We start from the raw sequence: 22994 nt of genomic DNA on the forward strand, positions 1-22994 counted from the left end.
AAAAAAAAAAAAAAAACCATCTAGACTGAATTATTATTTTCAGTAGGCCCTCTACATCTGTGGGATCCCCCCCCCCAACTTTTTGTTTGGGAAAGTTGTAAAGATGAGGAAAATTTGAAATAATAATATAATGAACACTCGCATGGCTTTTACATAGACTCCCTAACCATTAACATTGTGTCATGTTCCCTCTCTCTCTCTCTCTCTCTCTGTCTCCACACTAACATACGAACACACTTAGGTTTTGTTTTGTTTTTTTCCGACTAATTGGAGAGTAAGTTACTCTCTAAAAATAATACTTTACTCGTAGATTTCAACATAAAGACATCATAACACTTTACTCCTATATTTCAACATGTATCTACTAAAAACGAAGATATTCTCCTAATCACAATCATGTTGACTATATTATATCTAATTTATATATTGTCTAATTCTGAGTACAGATTATCCTAATTATCTCAATAATACCCTTCATAGCTGTAGGTATTTTGTAAAAATCCAGAATCCAACCAAGAATCACAGATTATATTTGTATTTAGTTTTTATGCCACTTTAGTCATATAAATTGGTCCTGCCCCCTGCCTCCCTTCTTTTGAGAAACATGGTCATGCTCTGTTGCTCAGGCTGGAGTGCAGTGGTGCAATCATGACTCATGATTGCAAACATCTTAAATATGACTTACCTGTAGTAGATTTGTATAGAATCAAGTTGCTCAAGCCATCTTCCCACCTCAGCTGCCCAAGCAACTGGGACCACAGACATGTGCCACCATGACTGGCCAATTTTTTTATTGTGTAGAGATGAGGTTTCCCCATGTTACTCAGGCTGGTCCTGCCCTTTTTCAGATATTATATGACTTTTTGAAAAGTCCAGAAAACTTGTTATAGAGAATGTCCCCCAATTTGGATTTGCCTAATTGTTTCTTTATGATTAGACAGGATAAATGTTTCTGATAAAAATACTACATAGGGAGTGTCCAGTCCTTCAGGATGGGCACTTGGAAGGCATATGATGTCGCTTTGTCCCATACTGGTTAAGAAGGTGTCCACCAAATTTCTCCATTCTAAAGGTACCTTTCCCCCATGGTAATTAATAAATAATCTATGATGTATTAGTGGTTACCTTTTTAATAGATTTTTAAAACCATATGCCATTGGTCATGGGAGAAGTTGTATGGAATATATTATGAACACATTAGTAAAGAGTTATTGCCACTGGAAAGATAATTTTAGACATTATTCTGTTATTCTGAGGAATGGAGAGGAGGTAGCAAATTAATAAATGTGCTGTCATAAAGACAGACTTGTGTTTGCATACAGCTCTACATTTGAACCTATGCAGCCTTAAAAACATTACTTAAATTCTTAGGTGCTCAATTTCTTTTCTAAAATGGAGATAATACTCATACCAGGCAAGATTGTTAAGATGATTAAATGAGATAGTACAGGAGCAGCCTCTAGCCTAGCAGCTGCCCCAGGGCCATTGCATGGGAGACAAGGAGATCCCTCGAGCACAGCTTGCTGGATGTTTTAATCTTTAGACTTATTCATGAGCGTTCCTTCTTGGGATTAGTTTAAAATATTCAGGCATATTGATGGGAAAATGTGATCAACAGGTTAGGTGCCTTTGTGAAATTTCAAAGAAAGGAATTAAGAATTTGGAGATTTTTGGTATCATTTTCAAATGTCTTAAATATGACCTATCTGTAGTAGATTTGTATAGAATCAAGTTGCCATTTACTCAGACCTCTTTCTGACTGGAATCCATTTTACTTTATTATAAGGGATTTTTAAAAAAACAGTTTATATGTAGTCTGATTGAGAATAGTAAATCATAATAATTCTGTGACCCATTTACATGTGTTGCTGTAAAAGTTTCATTTCGTACAGGTGACAATTTTTTCAAGTTAATTAGGCTTGGCCACACTGAGGTTAACAAAAAGTGCTTTGAATTATCAATAATTCAGCAGGGCAGACATTTCTGTATAATGCAGTGGTTTTATAGAGTATTGTGAGATAGTTATCCTTAAAATAAATGGTTGTGAGCATACATCAGCATGGTGGGGTTCACTTGAATGTAGCGTGAAGTGATAACATCTATGCTTTCTATTATTGGGCAGAGCGCGGGACATCAGTCTTTCTGGCCATGAACTACTAGCAACCTTTGTCCTTTGTGTTACCTTTAGTTAAAAACGAAAAATGAGCATGAATGCTGGCTGATGGCCATGTCTCTCTCTCAGCTAAAAATTCATCAGGGAAAGAAAAATGGGATTGGAGATTTGGATTTGTTTCATTGCATGAATGATATGTGACATTCTGTAAATTATTTATCGCTGCAAGGATGGCAGCAGTAGCTTGAACATTGTTATATCAAATGAAAGCAGGAATCCCATTAGTAAAGAGGCCTGGGTTTTAGCTAGAATCTATCAGGGGAATGTTGTCACTTTAAAACCAGATTGTTCTTTTAATTGCTATTTAAAGGAACAAAAGTGTTCCCAAGGTACTGCAGTTGAGCAGTTGCAAGTAATAACTATGGATCCATAATTATGCAGTGCTGATTATCTGGCATTTAAAATACTGTGGCTAGAGTCAGTGACCAATTTGTTGCAGCTTGTCTCTTTCGGTTTTTCTAGTACAGAATGTTTTTTATACTGGGGCTACAAAAATACATTTGCATAGCTACCTCAGAACGTAAAGCCTGTGCATATTCTAAGAACAAATTAAGCTGAAAGTAAAGGGAAGATAATGAATGCCTTTGTAAGATGAAATTAGCAGTCATATTAAAGAATTTTGTGAATGCTTGGTCATGAGATGGTTTTTTGTTTTTGATGACGTGTTGTCACAGGGAACCAAGGCATTTGTTGGAATCATTATAACCATTGATTTTTTTTTTCAACTAACATATATTTCCTTCATTTATTCAATTAGCAAATATATTTTGAGTGCCTACTATGCACCAGGAAATGCATTAGGCATTTGGGCTAGAGTGGCTGAACAAATGAAGTTTATTCTATGCTGATGTATATTTAGAGAGTTAGACCTAGCAAAGTCTTGTTTTTAATTTACATTTAAAAACATTTGTGATTATGTTGGGTGTGCTTGCTCTGAATTTTTGATTCATGAGATTCAAATATAGAGACATCATAGTAACATTCAGATGGCTAGCAGACAACATGTGTGAAGGCTTGGAATATGTGGTAAAATTATAGTTTTCATAGTTTTGGCTGTTCAAAAGAATGTGACCAGATCTGTAGGCACAGTCAGCTATTCATATGGATGGGAATACTAGCATTGCTGATAGTAGTAAATAACAATGGGGACACTAAAATGTATGTAGATTTATACATTGTTAAAAGCAATTTTTATATAAGAGTTAAAGGGTACTAGGGGACTAGACAAATGTTTTGTTGTTTCTTTTATAAAGTGGGAATGTCAGAGATTGAGGGCTTATCTTTTTGTTTGGTATGGTGTGGTTTACTTTTGAAGATCTTTGTGCCACAAAAGCTTTGTTAATAATGATTTCTTGATCTTTTCAAGTGATCCCACAGAATCCTGCTCATTCTATTATTCTGTTGCCTAAAGACATATAGATATTTTATGTCAAATATTTAGTAGGTGAATAATAGCAACCTGCATTACAACATTTAATAAAGTTTACGCAGTCTATAAATGATATTCATGGACTATAATGCTGAACAGATAATTTATTATAGGCACATAGATAATGGGAACAGTTGAGATGTCCAATGAATCCTTAATTTTGTTCATTTCAGGCAAGCTATATAATATATAAAGGTATTAGATTTCATTGGTTTAATAAAAATTACTTCTGAGTCATACATTATACTGAAATGTATTCAGGTAATACTTTAATATCAAATAATTTAAGAGATTTATCCCAGCACTTTGGGAGGCTGAGGCGGGCAGATCACGAGGTTAGAAGATCGAGACCATCCTGACCAACATGGTGAAGCCCTGTCTCTATTAAAATACAAAAAATTAGCTGGGCGTGGTGGCACGCACCTGTAGTCTCATCTCCTCGGGAGTCCGAGGCAGGGGAATCTCTTGAACCTGGGAGGTGGAGGTTGCAGTGAGCTGAGATTGTGCACTGCATTCCAGCCTGGCAACAGAGTGAGACTCCGTCTCAAAATAATAATAATAATAATTTAAGAGATTTTTTTACTAGCAGAAAATGTTGATTAGCAGTTTTTCTTTGTTAAAGAAGTAAGAACCTGTGTAAGTAAAAAGTTAAGAAGCTTTTGACTTTAATGTTTTTAATTTTGAAATGGAAAAGTGACAGTATTTTTTATTTTAATTTTGTCATAGCCCCGTGCTGATCCCATTCCAATATGTAGCTTCTGTCTGGGGACTAAAGAATCAAATCGTGAAAAGAAACCGGAAGAGCTCCTCTCTTGTGCAGATTGTGGCAGTAGTGGTAAGTTGTGATTTTCTTAGTATTGTACAACAACTTCCTATTATTATATCTTCATGCTATTTATCTCTCTATTAAAACTGTGTTGTTATTTAAGGCAATTATGTGGTAATAGCATCGGCTTTACATTTTAAAAGAAAAAGTAAGGAATAGAGAAAAAAGCATGAATATATTAGTGCTAACATGTGGATATTATATATGCTTATATAATACTATGCATATTTATGATTGAGCTTTTATTTTATACCAGCATTGGTAATTCAGTGTAGAGATGTCTACATTGTAGATAAATTCAATGTAGAGAATTCTAAGCTTTCAAGCTAAGTACAACTGGAATCACTGGCTTGTTTTCTATTAATATAAACCAAAGTCTCAAAAAGTATTTTAGTCTCTAGTGTTTCCGGTCATGACACCTACTGGTGAAATGTAATATTACAGCCCAGCTCTGTGTGACTCCAAATGAGAGCGACACTATTCTGGAAACTGCAATAATAGAATCAGTGTCATTGGGCATGAAAGAAATTCATATTGTCTGGAATAAGATAAGAAGAGTGGTCTGTACAGAAGCTGATATTGAAATCAAGGAATTATTGGGTAGGGACTCTTGGCAAATTGCAGTACCTCAAATGTTTTCAAGGAAGCTATTACCTTGAAGGCAGTCTCTGCCATTTTCTCATAAGATTTTAAGGCCATACCTCCAGTTTCATAATGGAAATTTAAAGGGAAACTGTGCTTATCTTAATTTGTTTTACCAGCCAGTCTTCCTTTATGTTAAGCAGGTTTTATTTGCCTAGGTAGTACTGTGCACATTCATGCACAGGCGCGTGCGCACACACACACACACACACACACACACACACGTATACATGCATATATACATGTCTATAGATTGAGTGGTAGTTGTTAGATTTTTTAAAATTAATCATTTTTTGGCCAGGCATGGTGGCTCACACCTATAATCCCAGTACTTTGGGAGGCCTAGGCAGGAGGATCATTTGAGCCCAGGAGTTCAAGACCAGCCTTGGCAACATAGTGAGACCCAGTTGCTACAAACAACACAAAAACTGTGTTGTGCTGTAGTCCTAACTACTTGGGAGGCTGAGGCAGTAGGATAGCTTGAGCTCAGGAGTTCGAGATTACAGTGAGTTATGATCTTGTCACTGCACTCCGGCCTGTGCGACAGAGTAAGACCCCATCTTTAAAAATTAATAGCAAAAAAAAAAAAAAAAACAAAAAAAAAACAATAAAAATTCAGCCTTTTCTGTTCTTAAAATTTTTTCCCCAAACTTTTTTCTCTAAAGTCTTATTTTAAAATTCATGACTATTTCTCTAGTTGTATTAATTTCTAAAAAAAACAAAAAACTAGCAAAACACCATAGCTAATTTTTGTTTGGGAAGTTGTGAGACATACTGGTTAGGAGCAAACTCAAGAGCCAGCCATAGCCCTGTTCCTCTACCTTGAGTTAGTTACTTCACCATTCTGAGCCTGTTTCCTCGTTAGAAAATTAGGGATGATGGTAGCACCAACCTCTTGGGTTTTATGGGAATGAAATGTGAGGGCACAAGTAAATAGCCTGGCACAAGTTCTGCAAGAACTACGGTAAGTGTACTGCAAATGTCAGCCACGTTATGGGTTAGCATGTTTGATATTGTTGTCCTTGATTGCTGTACGTAATTTAAAATCTTATCATCACTTACGACAGCTGCTTGATGGTTGGATAGAAGAAATGTTTCATACTAAGGAATGACAGTGTTGTGTAATGATTCTTCTTTCTCTTATGAAGGTTTAGCTTGATAGGCCCTTTGTGGTTCAGCAGTTTTCAGGTGCTGACTAGGAGGGAGAGCCTTGGAAATAAGACATTTCAAACCTTGCTTGAAAAATACATTCTGACAGTCTTTTTGATGGGCTTTACAGATTCATTAAAATTCTTTTACCTCACGGCATCATGGATAGTGACAAAAGGGCATGGAAACATTATCTGTATGTTCAGTTTAATACATTTCAACCCTGCGACATCCCTGTTTTATGCTGGAGAGGTAGTGCCTCACTCATCAGTTCTGACTCTGTCGTTATCTTTTGGGTTTTCTCATGAGGCTCATTCTGAATGAATTATTCTTTTGTGTAACTGCCTGATGAATTTAGTGGTGTTCACTTGTCTAGGGTTTACCCTTTGTGATTTTTAAGGTGGTACTTTAAAAACATCCTTTTCTGTTTTATTTCTTTAATATCTATTTGTCTGGGTGCCTAGACAGATTAAAGACGTACTTAAATGTGGGAAGAAAAGTTCCCTTCATATATTTCCTTACCTCTGGTGATACACTTACTTGAGTTGATAAGGAGTTTGAGATCATTATCTTCTAGATCATAACTTCAAGGCCTCCTTCACAGGGTATAAAGGCGTAATTCTAAACAGGTAGATCTTAGATTTTCTGATGTAATCAATCTCCCTTCGTCTTTCCCAGATTGAAGACCTGCCAAAGGGGAGGTTGATCTCCTTTATATTCGAGGTCACTGAAAATTTCTTTCCCCTGGTGTTTCTTACTTTTCGCTCAGACATTTTCAGGGTCAAGCCAGAGGTGTTTAGGTGCTGTGTTATGTTTTCTCTGTTCAAAAATATCCTCGTTTTCTCTTTTAACAAATTGAGAGTAATGGCTTGAGGATACTGTCCAGAAGGTGTATGTGGCTGGTGTCGCTTTCTGAGCCAGTGTTCACGTGGAGAGAGCCGGAGGTTTTGGGGCCAAGGTATGGGTCATGGCAGAAATTCAAGCCCTGGGGTTATCATGCCTCTTTGTTGGGGATAGAGGATGCCTCAGAGTGCTTCTCTTGACTCTGCAGTGGGATCTGGCTCTAGTGTTGAGGTTCACTTAATCTTCCCTTGAATGTGCTGTGCCAGCCTGGCTTTGGCTAATTTAGTTAAAAAAAAAAAAACTATTGTTCCTAACTCAGGGCAATGCTTTGTAGATACTTATTCATCTGGTAGATCAGAAGAAAAGACTTAGTTGTTTTTTCCTCTTTAAACTAAAGGATCAAAATAAAATATAGTTGGTTTTAGGCAACTTGGGGGTTCTTGTAGTTCTAATGCTCTGTTTTGACACCTTGTAATTCTAAGGAAAAAAGAAAACAGTAGGCCAGCATGCCTTAACAGTGCCCTCTAATAATGGCGGGAGCCCTGTTGTCACAGTCCAGCATCTCAAGTGGGAATTACAGATTGGTTGGCACTCCTAAGCTGACCTTATGGAAATGACTGCCTTCTCACTCTTGGAAGAGTCTGTTGGTTCTGGGACTGAATTGAGACTGTTCATAATGATCAAAAGGATCCCAAAATGTAACTTGTTTATATGAAAAAAATACCCATAGCAGCATAAAACCAGAAAAAGGAAATATAGATGGCAGCCTGTAGGGAGGATCATTCTTAAATGTGTTTCCCATATGTGCCTGATGCTTTTTAGTCATCCCTATCTGAAGTACCATTTGTATGATGTCACATTTAGCTTCTGCTTAGATTTCGTAGATGACAGTAATAAATGTTTCCTTCTGCTTATATCATAAAGTAAAGCCAATTAGAAATTTATCTGTTTTTAAAGGGGCTCAATACTTCAAATGGGCAGTATTTTCTTTAACAATTTTTTTTCTACTAAAAAAAAAATCATTCAAGTTTATATGTACTAAAAATGTGAGGTGAGGTACATAGTACCCGGAACCCTGAATGTGGTATCCCTAACCTAGGTTCCAGTTCTCTTCTGCCACTTGCTGGCTGTGTAACTTTGGTTTTCCTCATCTATGCAGTGTAAAGGAGAATGTCTGGTCTCTGCATCCACAGGGCTATTGTGGGATCCAGTGAGATAATGATAGGAAGATGATCAGTAACTATAAAACATGAGACAAATGTGAAGGATTATTCCAACCACTAATATGAATGTGGGAATCATCAGATAGTCTAGGTCTGTGAAAATGTTAGAAGTGATTTTACTTGACTTTCATGGATCAGCCTACTTTGAAATTAACACTGTTATATTCTCTTTGCCTCATTAAGACCAAATTATCTTTAATTAGCTTCACATAAGTATTAGATATTATACCAAATGAAATTTTGTGTCTGCTGCTCAGATTGCTGGGTGGTTAAATCTTACTTACAGATGAGTTGTGTGCATGTGTGTTTTCAAATTAGCAAATCTAAGATAAGTGTACAGTTCAAAATTACAGCATCATTCTAAGTGGAAGCTCATTGAAACGGGAGACAGAAGAAAGGCTGCTGCGATGCAGCTGGGAGAGTGAGAGAAATCCCTTTTGTACAATAAAGGGAGCGAGAGCTGCGGAGCAGGATATCAGTGCGCCCTTGGGAGACCTGAAATCTTTCCTGGGTTTGTCTTTATTTGTGTGTTAACCCTGAACAAAACTTGCATGCTCATGGAGGGAACTGGTAGCAGCAGCGCATGGATATATGGGCATATGAAAATATTAAAAAAGACCAGTAGTTTCTTAAGGTCATCCCAGGAGCTGGTTGCTTAGTCATCCAGTTTCAGTTTGACTAGATGGAGATTGAATCTGCAGGTTGGAAAGAAGACACTTGACTAGAAAGAAACCTAAAAATATGATCCAAAGAAGAAAAGAGGCCAGGCGCAGTGGCTCACGCCTGTAATCCCAGCACTTCGGGAAGCTGAAGTGGGCAGATCACTTGAAGTCAGGAGGAGTTCGAAACCAGCCTGGCCAACATGGTGAAACCCCGTCTCTACTGAAAAAAGGGGGAGGGAAAAAAATAAAATTAGCTGGGCATGTAGTGTATGCCTATAATCCCAGCTACTCGGGAGGCAGAGGCAGGAGAATGGCTTGAACCCGGGAGGAAGAGGTTGCAGTGAGCCGAGACTGCATCATTGCACTCCAACCTGGGCGACAAGAGTGAAACTCTGTCTCAAAAAATAAAAGTAAACCAAGAAAAGATGGGGGGTTGGGAAAGGAAGATAAGCCCCATTCCCCCAAAAGCCCAAAGCACGATCGACCATCCAAAGGGATGTAATTTCATTAAAATTGTGTTTGGGTAATAGTGACCTCCTTGTAGCAAAATCTAATGATCGTTTTTCAGTGTTTATCAAAACCTAATTGGTATCTTTTAATCCACAGCAAATAATTTCTCTTAGCCATATTTGATTTTGCAGGGAATCCTTTTTCTTGAAGTGTTCTTTTCCTTTGGCCCCTGTGACGGCATATTATCTGTGTTTTTTCTCTACCACTTCTTTCTACATATTTTTATTAGCCCCTTGGTCCTCTCTCCATTCCCTAAATGTTTCTTCAGGTGTCAGTCATTGGCCCTGTGTTTGTTACTCTGCCTTGTAGATTCTACTGAGCTTCTGACCATAGATAACAAGCATCTATAGAGTTTCTCCATGAGTCTACCTCCTAGGCACCTCAAAGTTAATATCCAGAACAGCTCGTCAGCCTTGCACTGCTTCCTCTACCCAAACAACAGCCACAACAATAACAACAGAAATCCCAGCAAACCAACAACATTCCGCCTCTCCTGGAGGATTTCCTGTTTCAGCAAATGGCACACTGTCCGCCACTCACTCAGTAACACAAGCTGGGAATTTGGAGCCATCCTCTGTCCTGTTCTCTCACACCAAGGAATCACCAAAAACACAGGAATTCTAAATCATAATATATATCTTGAATGCTAAATTTATCCATGCATCCCCACCAGCCCCACTGAGATGTGCTATTATAATGACCTCAATCTAAGCGTCACCCTTTTTCCTCCAATCCAGTTTTCATACTGCAGCCTAAGTTACCTTTTAAAATTATAAATCTGATCACAGAATTTCTTAAGTGGCTACCAGTTGCTCTTAGGAGAACTCTATATTCTTTAATACAGCCCCAAACAATTCTTCTGGATTAGGCTCTGGTTTCACCCTACCTTACATCACTATTCTGTTCATATTCTGCACATTAGTTACACTGAACAACTTCTGTCTCCTTGGATGTACCCAGTTCGTCTCTCCCTCTGCTCATGTCATCTTCCCTGCTCTGCCTCTCATCTGGTCCTATCCAATCACACTCATCTTTTGGGTCTCTTGTGTAGGGAGGCCTTTCTCTAACCTCCTGCTGTAATCTCCCATGTCCCTAAGCTACGCCATCGTAAGGCATTAATGCTAATTCTTGTTTAATGTTTGTCTTTCCTGCTGGGCTATGTGATCTGAAAGGGTGGGAACCATGTCTGTCCTTTACCTCACTGTATTCACTGCTCAATAAATATTAGTTGAAGGAAGGAGAGATGGACAGTTGGATGGTCAGATAGCCAGTCTGAGGGGCTTAGTGTCTGAGTCTTTATTCATTTTCCATTGCTGTTAGAATAAATTACCACAGACTTAGTGGCTTAAAAACAACACATTTTTAATCTTATAGTTGTAGGTCAGAGTTACATCAGGGGTCTCACCAGATTAAAATCAGGGTGTCAGCAGGGCTGGCTTTGAATGGAGACTTTAAGAGAGGGTCCATGTCCTTGCCCATCTGGGTTATTGACAGAATTCAGTTCCTTGTATTGATAGGCCCAAGATCCCATTTTTTTGTTCTCAGGTGAAGATCATAGCCAGCTTCCAGAGGCCACCCACATTCCCTGGCTTGCAGCCCCCTCACCATCTTAAAAGCCTGTGATCTTCTCCTCCTCGTCTTCCCATCTCATTTCTCTAACCCAAGTCCAAAAAAGGTTATCAGCTTTTAAGGACTAATGTGATTAGATCAGTCATGCCCCCTCCGATAATCCAGGATAAACTCCCCGTCTCTAGATCTGTGCCCTTAGTCACATCTGCAGAGTTCCTTTTGCCACAACAAGTAGTATGTATACAGGTTATGGAAATTACAGCACAGACGGCTAGGAGGCTGTTATTCTGCTTACTACAGAGCCTGTGTTTTTTTCTTCCTCAGTACTTTTTACAAAAAGCTTTTCTACTAATTGGTAGTTCCATTGATACTTGTTTAATTTTAAATAGTATTCCTTTGGTTTTGCTAGATAAAACTATTGTAAGCTACTAATACTTGATATGTATTTGTGTAAAATTGAATGAGTGAATGAATATACATTATGGCTCTCAAATCTGATAAATTGCAAAATACAGTAGTAAAACAAACTCCAGAAAGACAAAGTACCATGAAATGCATCAACAGAGAACAAGAATTTTAGAGGAAATTAGTTGGACATGGTGGCGGTGTCAGTAGTGCCAGAACTTTGGGAGGCTGAGGCGGGTGGATTGCTTGAGTCCAGGAGTTCAAGACCAGCTTGGCCAACATGGCAAAACCCCATCTCTACATGAAATACAAAACAATTAGCCAGGTTTAGTGGTACATGCCTGTAGTCAGTCCCAGATACTCGAGAGGCTGAGGTGGAGAATTGCTTGAGTCTGAGAGGCAAAGGTTGCAGTGAGCCATGATCATGCCACTGCAGTCCAGCCTGGGCGACAGACCCTGTCTCAAAAATAAGTAAGTAAAAATCTTAGAGGAAATTGTTGAGTTTATGGAATGGCTAAACCAGAGGTAAGGAATTACTTGACAGTAGCTTTGTTTTCCTCTTTCTAATTACTGTAGATTGTGTAGTAGTATATCAAGACACGTTACAGTCTTTTGTGTGATTTTAAAGTTGGCCATGAAAAAATAAAATGGAAATATTTCTTCATCTCTAAGCATCCTTTACATAATCATAGAAATTTAGAACTGGAACTCTATGACCAATTCTCTTGGGCTAAATAAAGATAAGATTGATACCTAGCTTAAATAGTGTAGTTGAGATAAAATATTGCTTAAAGCATTAAGGGAAAGAATATTCCTTGACCCTGATTGAAAATGGCTGAAATCCACTAATTTTCAAACTGTATAATTATTTAAAAGTCTGTCTTTTATAAGATACCTGTGAGAATAAATAGTAGGCTGTAATATAATGTGAATTACCTTAGTTACTGAATATTAAGCCACCAAGTACAAAAGCAGATTTGAAGGTAGAGAAAAATTCAGTGCGTGAAATTGAGGTCATATGTGCCCATGATGTATGCCTTACAGGAAGTAATAAAAAGGGGGTGGGAAGTAAATGGTATACTTTTAAGCTGATGGGACTCATTTTAAGGGTGGAATTTAAATTGCTGTTCTTTAAAAGTTAAGTTTTTACCCCCTTCACTATATAAGGAGACGGAGGTGAGGGCTCTGATCAAAGTAGATCTCTCCCCTCCCCGCTTCAGTACACTTCTTAAAAGTCCACAAGCAGGCTGTCTTTGTTTGCTGTTCCTGAGCAGAAAGAGGAGATTGATACCATTTTTATCTATTCAGACTTTTTCCTTGCATTCATTTGAATGAGAGAAGCCTCATAAAAGAACAGTGTCACAGGTTAAATGCATCTGCCTGGGTGTCTCCCGCCTGAGGTCATAATCCTGTGACAATATTTTATTTTCTCAACATCTTAAATACAGATGTTTAGATTTTTTTTTTTTTAAACTCAGGAATAGTGTGCTTTTATTAACAGTATTGGTGATTGATTTTGAATGTTTTTACTTCAAAAAGCCAAATCTCCTGGTGGGTGGAATTTTATGAAGCACCTGTTAAGCTTTAGGGAGGAGGACCTTTTTGGCAGCAATCCAAAATACATATTTAAACAATGGGCCTGCCAAAGTCAGGAAATTATAAAACAGTTTTGAAATTGCAGAATCTGCTTTTTTTTTTTTTTTATTACCCCTCAGGTTTCCTTTGCAGCTTGGTTGTAAGTTCTTTCACATGGGATTTACTAATGTTCTTACTATTTAAAGACCAGATTTAAAAAAAAAAAAAAAAATCGAGTTTGGAGATCTCTTCAGGTTTATGCGATAAAAGACCATTAGATTTTAAACTGTACAGCCTTCCAAAGAATTTGGGTTCACACTTCCCACACCTCTTGGAGGAATCTTTTACTCACTGGCTCTTGGCTGGCTCCTTTGAATGGCATTGCCCCTCAGGGTCTCTAGTTTTTCTCCTGTGAAGTGATCAATAAGACATGGTATGTGGAGCACTGCTAGGCGAAAGGTGTGCCCCAGGCAGTGTGGAAAACTCAGTGCTTGGGAAAATGGGGAAACCTGCTGAGGACTCACTTGTTGGTGTGTCTCGTTTAACCTGGATCTCAGCTTCTTAACTCTCTTAAATTCACTCTTTCTGCTCCTGCTTCTAGAATTTAAACTCAGTGACCCAGGGCAAGATGGCAATGTAATATTCTCTTTTTATCCCAGCAATGGGGTGTTCTCTCTGTACTATGGGATTTGGGTAGGGGAGGGCGTCAGTAGTTAAGCAGCCCCAGTTTTTTATTTAGTTATCTGTTGTTTTAAGTGTTATGATTTCCTCACACTCAGAGAGCAGAAATTGTTTGAACTTTGGCAACTCCCCTAAGTGTGTGGCAAACCAGGACCCCCTGGGCAGATGGTGGTTGATGAAGATGGCAAGTACAGGAGATTGAACGGGGGTGCAGGAGTGAGAACGCCTGAGCCTGTGTTGTCTTCAAGTTCTCAAAGGCTTGAGATTGGAATTGGTATAAATTCCCAAAGTTCTCTTAGGGAAAACATTTGTACAGTCATTTTGTTACATACAGGGAGAGAAGGCAAGGGGAAAAGGCAGAAAGGAAAATCTGTAATTCAGATTCTCTGATCTGTTGGCATTTTCAAGTTCCTAAGGTTCATTGGCTAGCCTCATCAGCTATCTATTAAGTATTAGGGAATGGGAGTTTAAAAAAGTCAAAGGCATCATTCCCATCAAGCACTTTGCTTTTTATTCTCATAGGACACCCATCCTGTTTGAAATTTTGTCCTGAATTAACAACAAATGTAAAGGCCTTAAGGTGGCAGTGCATCGAATGCAAGACATGCAGTGCCTGTAGAGTCCAAGGCAGAAATGCAGTAAGTATGGCTCCTGTAACCGCCTCCAGGTAACTCGCTCATTTCCAGTGCTAAGGTGTTTTCGTTTTTATAGAGTGTGGCTACTTTCTTTCTAAAGTTTTAAATCATATGATGTCAAACTGCAACCGGGATCTTGGTGCACCTTTATTATATTGTATTAATGTTAATCCAGTAACAGAAGAATTTCTGGCCTTTTACAGTTGGTTTCGGTCTCAATTAGTCTCTAATATGTTATATTACAGGATAATATGCTTTTTTGTGATTCCTGTGATAGAGGATTCCATATGGAGTGCTGTGACCCACCACTTTCCAGAATGCCAAAAGGTGAACTTTTAAACTGTTTTAAAAATATATTTTATTATATTGGTTAGCTTTGTCCTGATGTCTGACAGCTCAGAGGTATACAGGTTCTTTAAGCATTTCTTTTTAATCCCTCCCATCTTCCCTATACTTGTGAGTTTAGCACAGGTTGTGAATAGAGGAGTATAAAAATATGGGAAAAAAACACATATATATGATATAATAAAGGCCCTAATTCAGACCCAGGGATGAAAAAGACCATCTCTCTCTCCAAACCATTTCCCTATTAAAATAAGATTAGATAATGTAGGTCAAAAATTTAGAGCACTCTCCATATTATTCAGCACAGTGTTTAGAGGTTAAGAAATTTTATATTTTTGATGATGATAGTGACTCCAAAGTCCTGCGACAGGAAGCTATCACTATTTTCTTGGCCATTAGTTGATATTTTGAACACAAGCATCTGAATGGTCTTATAGCTGATTGTGTCTAATGGAATGTGGATTTTCTTCTGTTTATTGTGTAAGTCACCTGAGCTCAGCCTTTCCCCCCTCATTTTGCAATATATTAAGCATTTTTAAATAACTGCCTTTTTATTATAAAATCCACAATTTACATTGTGGAAGATTTAGAAAATACAGATAGACAAAAAAAGGAATAAAAATAAAAATGAATTGGAAATTCCTTCTCTGCCTTCACATACCCTTTGAAGAGAAATGGAACAGTCTATACATGTTTTTGTAATACACTTTTTTCCTCCCTCTTAATAGATTGAAAGCACCCCTGCATCATTAAATATTCTCCTAAACGTAGTTTTTAATAAGTGTGTAGAACTCCATAGTATAGAGCAGGGATTACAAACCTGGCAACTGTGGGCCACGGATAATGCTTTGTTGGCACGACATTTTTTAAAGTTTGAATCTGAGTCCTCTGGGTGGTGCATGCATGCTCCGGTTTGCCACAATCTCACTACTTCCTGCTCAGTCTTATGTTCCATTTTGCTTCAGTCACATATATTATACAATCTAGGCCCTTCCTGGAGGTATTTGATTTTCCAACCCCCTGTATAAATGAACTATAATTTATTTAACCCATCCCTTAGGGTAGATATTACAAATGTTTCCAATTTTTCCCAACCACAATTATTTCCTTCAAATAAATTCCTAGGGGAGGAACTGTTGGATCAAAGGCTAGATGCATGAAAGAGGCTGTATCAGTTTGCAGACTGTCCATGGTATCTTAGATTTGATGAAATCCATCATTATTTTAAAATTTTACCAATTTGATAATAGAAAGATGCCTGATAATTTTTTTAAAGTGGTCAGATTGAACATTTCTTGTGTTTAATTCTTGGCTGTTTGTATATCATCTTTTCCAAAGTACCTCTTTTTATCCATTAATCATTTTTCTCTTGGGATTTTTACCTTTTTCTTCCTGATTTGCAGAAGCTCTTCTTCTTTTTTTTTTTTTGTAGTCAAATTCATGAATCTTTTTATTTATGGCTTCAGTTTTAAATGTCAGTCATGCTTAGATTATATAAATATCCATGTATCTTTCCTGGTACTTGTAACATTTTATTTTTTCATATTATAATATTCATCTGTCTAGAATTTATTTTTGTAAAGGGTAGGAAATAATTCCTCTCCCAGATAGATGGCTATTTGTTCTATCACCACTTATTTCATCCTTTCACCAATCATTTCATCCTTTCCCCACTGATTTGAAATATGACCTTTTGATATGCTGAACTTTCCTGTAGGCTTTGGTTGTTCTGGTCTTTCCATTCTTATCATTGACTTATTTCCCTATGCTAGATGTATAGTTTTAATCATTGTAGTTCTGCGGTACTCAATACTTTTGTTTAAATTTTAAAATTTTATACTGATAATTTTTTTTAGTGTTGGAAATTTCCAGAAAAAGATGACAATTTTTTTTTCCTTCTAGAAATTCCAAAAATGGACTGATTTGAAAATGCCTCCCTCAAGTCATAAGATATAATATCTCACAGGGGCGAGTTTTCATGTGTGGGTTTATGTGTTGATGGGAGGCTTAGTGACGTGTTGAAAATAATTTTCTGGAAGGGTTCTGAGAGAGGGGCCACCTCTGCCCTCACCACCTTCACTCTGGTGAAATTGACCTTTAGTGATGGCGTCCTGAGGAAAATCACAAAAGGGAATGACCCACTTTTTGGTGTAAAGTTCTGCATACAGGCATCCTTGAGCAGCTTATTACAGCTGCAATTTATATTTAATATCTCCTCTTAAAATGAAACATTAAAATGTTTTTCTCATATATATATTAATTCAGGGATGTGGATTTGCCAAGTCTGCAGACCAAAGAAAAAGGGAAGAAAACTACTTCATGAGAAGGCTGCACAAATAAAACGACGATATGCAAAACCCATTGGACGACCGAAAAATAAATTAAAGCAACGATTGTTGTAGGTTGAGATCTTATCAAAAGAAATCTGTTATGTTTTGCTTTAAAATATAGGTGATTGCTATTCTCTTAGATTCCTTTAGGGTTTTTTTGGCATCAGTTTTTCAAACTCAAGGGATGAAAAGTATTTCTCCTTTTTGCATAAGCTGTGGAAATTTTTTGAAAATAACATTTTTAATTACCATTGGCATTTTGGGGTCTTCTGTTGGCAGTAGCTGTGATACTAAGTGACATTTTTCAAGCAGCAGGATGGAAGCAGAATGTCAGAATTGGAAACAGTCGTTCAGCCTACTTTATTACTGGCTGAGCATTAGAAGAGCTTAATTATATAAATGTTTTCATAGGAATTTTAAAACGAGAGGGATTTGTCCATGTCTCTAGCAAATCTCTTTTGTTACTCCAAATAACATTTTAGGAAAATACCTCTCTCTTCTGATAGTAATGTAGCATTACCACTTTTAAAGATCTCTTTTATGAAATAGGAGCTTCTGAAAATCCTGCAGTTGACCATTTGCCTCTGAAGAGTTAGACAGGACCATTTGACAACTGCATGTGTGCAGACATATACATAAAAGAATATATTCGCAGTGGCCTGGAAATCTGCTATGATAACCCCGTTTTCCACTATCTTGTTGCTGTATAATTGCCGTTAAAGCCCAGTAGAGCATTTAGCAGGAGTTAGTTGGAAAAGTAGAGAAAACAGGTTAAATGAATTTATTTTAACCTGTGTAGAGTATAGATCTATCAGCATGAAGGTGTTTACAAATGGAATTAGTAGACTTGTGTGTCTGTAGCAGTTCTACCAACAGACTACCACCATCTTTTCAGGCTTAGTGAGAGGGTCATTTTGATGCAGAAATGCTGTGCACACGCCTTGAACAGACACCAAGAATCTCACTCCGTTGCTTACTCCTTTTCCTCTAATTTTTTCTGAAGCAGTTCTCACTATCTTACCTGCTCTCAGAAAAATAGTATCTTCCTGCACCTTTATCTCCTAAGAAGAAGTAGGAAATGCAGGCTCCTTTCTAGAGAATTCTATGAAACTTTGCAAAAACCCTTCAACCAGTAGACGTTTTCAATAGATTTTGAAAAAATTTCTAGAGGCAAACATGAAACATATATATGAATAAGTCTTTCATAGTAGTATCATTTGAAGTAGAAATTATACATTTTTACTGCATTCATCCTGTGTAAGCATTGTTCTCAACATGGGACCATATCCTAAGGGCCCAATTAAAAACACCAAATTAGGATATAAACTTTCTAAACAAAGGACACAGCTGAAAATTGCATCTGGCACCAATCCTAACTTTTTGTTTGTCCAAAATTGTCCTTTGAGCTTAGGAATTTTTAAGACAGTCTAGGGAGTTTTCCTTTTTACATGCTTTAAAAGCATATTATCCTTTCTGGGCAATCGATTCCAGATACAGTCCAAATGCAGCGTTCCGATGTGAAACGTTTTAGCGTGGATGAGTTCTTTGTGGGTAACTCTGCTGTGTCTCTAGTGACACTGGACATCTCCAGTGTTCACCTGACTTGGCTGAATTGGTGGTGCCAGGCAGAGTCCCTGGCAATAGAGCAACCTCAGATGAGCCTGGTAGCTGCACCTACCTCCCCTTCAGCCAACAGCTGAAATTCGGTCATTAAATCTTTGTATACAAGATGACCACTAAAATGTGCTCTTCTATTTGTAATTACTTAAGATATTTCTATAATTCAGTATTGTATCTTTTTAAGGCTTTCATTTCTTCATTATTCGCCTTCAGCTGAATTGATCATTTGAATGCACATTCTTGGGCCCCAGTACTGTCATAATTCATCTGCAAATGTTTCTCTAGTATATAAAATTCTGCTACAAAATGGGTAGCTTCGCAAACCCTAGCCTGAGGTGAAGGCAGTCGGCTGTGGTACATGTCAGCAGCTGTGTTAGTGAGTGACCTCTAGTTTCTGTTGACTACACAACAGGATGGGCAGAACCAAGGTATAAAGATTCTGATGCCAAGTGTCTGATAATGACCATGGTAAATGTGCCGCTTCTTCACCAGACTTTCCATGTCATGTCTGACCTGCTGTAGCTTTTCTTTAATCATTTCTTCAGTTTTTTGCTATTGTTGTCCTTTTTTCAGCAATATTTTATGCTGTAGTTAATTGTCTTCTCTCCTAAGAGAGTATTATTGGTTATCTTACCATCCTAAGCACAAACTGCTGAGAGGAAGAGGGTGTCTTTTTATGTTTTCTTAAAAAAACCTACAGATTTATGGCCATATCCAAACTCTATTTATATAAGTTTATAAATTGAATTAAAAATTACTTTTAACTAGAGATGAGATAAGCTTCTTCTTTTGCTTCTGGATAACACATATGACTTATTTCCTCCTAATACTTTTAAAAAAAGACATTTCAGGAAATCATAACTACTTGTGACAACACCAAAGGATAGCTTGTTTTTATTTAATTATAATGAAAGCTTTGGGTGTTCTTTTAGCCTCTTCAACATTTTTCTTGCTTATATTGCCCTCGGGTCTACATGGATTCTTCTAGTACCTGTTGGATGGGCCCTGGAAGAACCATGACATGCAAATGCAGTTGCTGCTGCCTTTCCAACAGAGAAACATCTAGGTGGTGGCACACACAAAAAATACAGTTCTTAAGTTTAAGCCCATTGAATGCATCTAATTGCAATAAATTTGTTTTTAGATACCTTTATAGTTCTATTTATCAAATGCTGATACTATTCTCTAAATTTCTGCCTAGGTCTGTAACCAGTGATGAAGGATCCATGAATGCATTCACAGGAAGGGGGTCACCTGGTAGGGGTCAAAAGACTAAAGTCTGTACCACACCTTCATCTGGTCATGCTGCATCTGGGAAGGACTCAAGCAGCAGATTGGCTGTTACAGACCCCACTCGGCCTGGTGCCACCACCAAACTCACCACCACCTCCACCTACATTTCTGCCTCTACACTTAAAGTTAACAAGAAAACCAAAGGGCTCATTGATGGCCTTACTAAGTTTTTTACACCATCACCTGATGGTCGCAGATCACGAGGTGAAATAATAGACTTTTCAAAGCACTATCGTCCAAGGAAAAAGGTCTCTCAGAAACAGTCATGCACTTCTCATGTGTTGGCTACAGGTACCACACAAAAGCTAAAACCTCCACCTTCTTCACTTCCACCCCCAACCCCCATCTCTGGTCAGAGCCCCAGTTCACAAAAGTCCAGCACGGCCACTTCTCCCTCTCCCCAGAGTTCTTCCAGCCAGTGCAGTGTGCCCTCTCTGAGCAGCCTTACCACTAACAGCCAGCTGAAGGCACTCTTTGATGGGCTTTCTCATATCTATACCACTCAGGGACAGTCTCGCAAAAAGGGACACCCAAGTTATGCACCACCCAAACGTATGCGTCGTAAAACTGAATTATCTTCCACAGCAAAATCTAAAGCCCACTTCTTTGGCAAAAGAGATATTAGAAGTCGGTTTATTTCTCACTCCTCCTCCTCTAGCTGGGGGATGGCTAGAGGACGTATTTTTAAAGCAATTGCTCACTTCAAGCGAACAACTTTCCTTAAAAAGCACAGGATGCTAGGCAGATTAAAATATAAAGTGACCCCTCAGATGGGGACCCCCTCACCAGGGAAGGGGAGCTTGACAGACGGAAGGATTAAACCTGATCAGGATGATGGTAAGCAAAAGGTCAAAGCTCCAACCAAACCTGCGTCCCGTCCCTTTCTCCCCAACCCCGAAAAAAATCAACCAATCAATTCCTATTTGTCACATAGGTCTTAGCTATTTCTCTTGTTCTCACTTCACTTTCATACAGAAGCAGTGAAACTTTGACCTTTTTCTAATGCTGACTAAACCTCCAAAATGTTGTTTTTCCAACTAATACTCTCCCACCTTTTATTATTTATTTCCATTCGTAGTGACACTAGGACCCCCCCAGATGCCTCCATAGCGTTGCTTATGGCTTTGTAGTCCCGCATGAGTAGCCACTGCCATGCTTCTGCCATGCTCTTCCCCATGTCGCCTCTGCAGCCACAGTGCTGTTTGGTCGTGTACTGTCAGTGCTACCAACAGGGGGTGTTTCAGCTCTTCACTTCCCTCTGCTCCATTGCTTTCTCATGACAAAGTTCATCCTGCTTCCGTCTCAGCAAAGCCTGATCTGTGACTCTGTGACGTGTGCTTTTGGATGTGAGTGTGTCTGTGTGTGTATCCACCTTAGGGAGAAAACGGATTTCATAATATCATTGAACAAATTGGCCCATTACATTTGCTACCCTTGATCAAACAAAAAACCAAAAATGTGTCGTTTGGACAACGTAGTAGAATTTATTATCTCAAAACTGATAATGGGAATGGTATAACTAGACATTGATAAAACTTCTAATCTTGGTTGAAAAATATGATTTCGCTGTGTATTGCACTTACTTTCCCTCATATATTTATTAAAGCTGTAAAAAGATGACAGTGATAAAAGTGATAAATTCAAATAAAAATTTGAGTATAGCAGGGAAAGGATACTGCTGGATCTATGAGCAGTGCTTAGATGTAAAAGCTTATAAAGCTTCAAAAAATCCCTATATTTGCCCGCTATGCTAATTTGGTGCCATTTTGGTAATATATGGTGGTTACTCATGATTGAAGTTAGTGAATACACTTTCTGCTGGTTTTAAATGACAGATACTGAAATAAAAATAAACATCAAACAAGAAAGTGCAGATGTAAATGTGATTGGAAACAAGGATGTCGTTACTGAAGAGGATTTGGATGTTTTTAAGCAGGCCCAGGAACTTTCTTGGGAGGTAAGGCAAGGATCCCACATTATAGTAGCAAGTATAAAATGTGGCTTCTAACTATTAATATGGAATTACTGTGTTGATTTTATAGAGAATCCCTTTCAACATCCTTTGTGATTCTTTAGGTGTTACCTTGCCCATTTTTAGTGATGGTATATTCAAAAGCAAAGACTTTGTAGAATTGTCTCCACTTTGAGAAATAGGTAGGGGCTCAGCTGGTCTTGCAAAATAAAATAGAGTAGCACTGGTTGAGGCAGATTTTGGAAAACATTTCTAGGTGTGAAGGAATAGATTTCTGATGAGTTTTGCCTAAATTTAGAAAATAACAATTTAAAATCATTAACAAAAAGAAGAACATCGTTGTTAAATTTACTGATGCTTCTTCCAACACAGATGGCCAGCCATATGAAAAATGTCTCATATTTTTAGCTCTTTTGCATGGATGAAAACAATATTGTGTTTCATGATCAGTTGTAGTCAGTTTGATTTTCAGTGTCCGGTAATTTCTTTAAGTGATTCCACTTTAATTCTGCTTATTACCACCCAGATTTTGAAAGATGAGGCTGTCAGACTTCTCAAAGATTAATCTGTTATGAATTGTGAATTTGTTGTGTCAGTGACTGCATTTGGTTTCTCTGGCCAGTGTGGTCAGGTAGACTTCCTACCCAGACCCACTTCCTGTTTTGTGGGGAAGGGGTTTTCTGTAGGCTCTGAATGCTTTATTTTTAGTAGCAGCCCATTGGGCTAAATACTCCTGACAGTTTCTACCTTTTTAGAGCTATTGGGTATTTCCATCCCTCAGTCCACCCCTACCAGGATGCCTTGTAGCAGCTTTCCTTTGGCTAAGATAAATGTCAAATTTCCCCCAGTTATTAAGATTAAAAGCTCTTGAACCAGCCCAGGTTGGGAATGGAGCAGGTCAAAATTCCTGTGCTAATCAGTAGTGGGATTGCGCCCTCGAATAGCCACTTTACTCCAGCCTGGGCAACACAGCAAGATGCCATCTCTTTTTTAAAAAAGATTTGAAGTCCTTAAATATTATCCTTTGTCTTGGGCCTACTTCTGACATTCATGTATAAATACGAACAATAGGCCATTATCTGAAATATACTGCTAATTCTAAAGCTTTTTCA

The 22994-nt window shown here is 38.0% G+C and overlaps 1 protein-coding gene across 12 annotated transcripts in view; it reads left to right on the top strand.

Moving 5' to 3' along the window:
• KAT6B (lysine acetyltransferase 6B) overlaps positions 1 to 22994 on the top strand; it is a 205554-nt gene that overhangs the window by 134449 nt on the left and 48111 nt on the right. For 6 of the 12 annotated variants that reach the window (XM_032256484.1, XM_032256483.1, XM_032256485.1 and 3 more), the window contains 6 exons: positions 4329 to 4437; positions 14210 to 14325; positions 14568 to 14649; positions 16933 to 17065; positions 19819 to 20747; positions 21746 to 21867. In XM_032256484.1, the coding sequence (XP_032112375.1) occupies positions 4329 to 4437; positions 14210 to 14325; positions 14568 to 14649; positions 16933 to 17065; positions 19819 to 20747; positions 21746 to 21867 (1491 nt within the window). The remainder of the gene's footprint in view (positions 1 to 4328; positions 4438 to 14209; positions 14326 to 14567; positions 14650 to 16932; positions 17066 to 19818; positions 20748 to 21745; positions 21868 to 22994) is intronic. The other 6 variants (XM_032256491.1, XM_032256493.1, XM_032256490.1 and 3 more) reach the window with 2 other exon arrangements.

The sequence above is a fragment of the Sapajus apella genome, unplaced genomic scaffold, assembly GCF_009761245.1.
Source record: "Sapajus apella isolate SASKATOON/1434 unplaced genomic scaffold, GSC_monkey_1.0 scaffold94, whole genome shotgun sequence".
NCBI classification, from domain to species: Eukaryota; Metazoa; Chordata; class Mammalia; order Primates; family Cebidae; genus Sapajus; species Sapajus apella.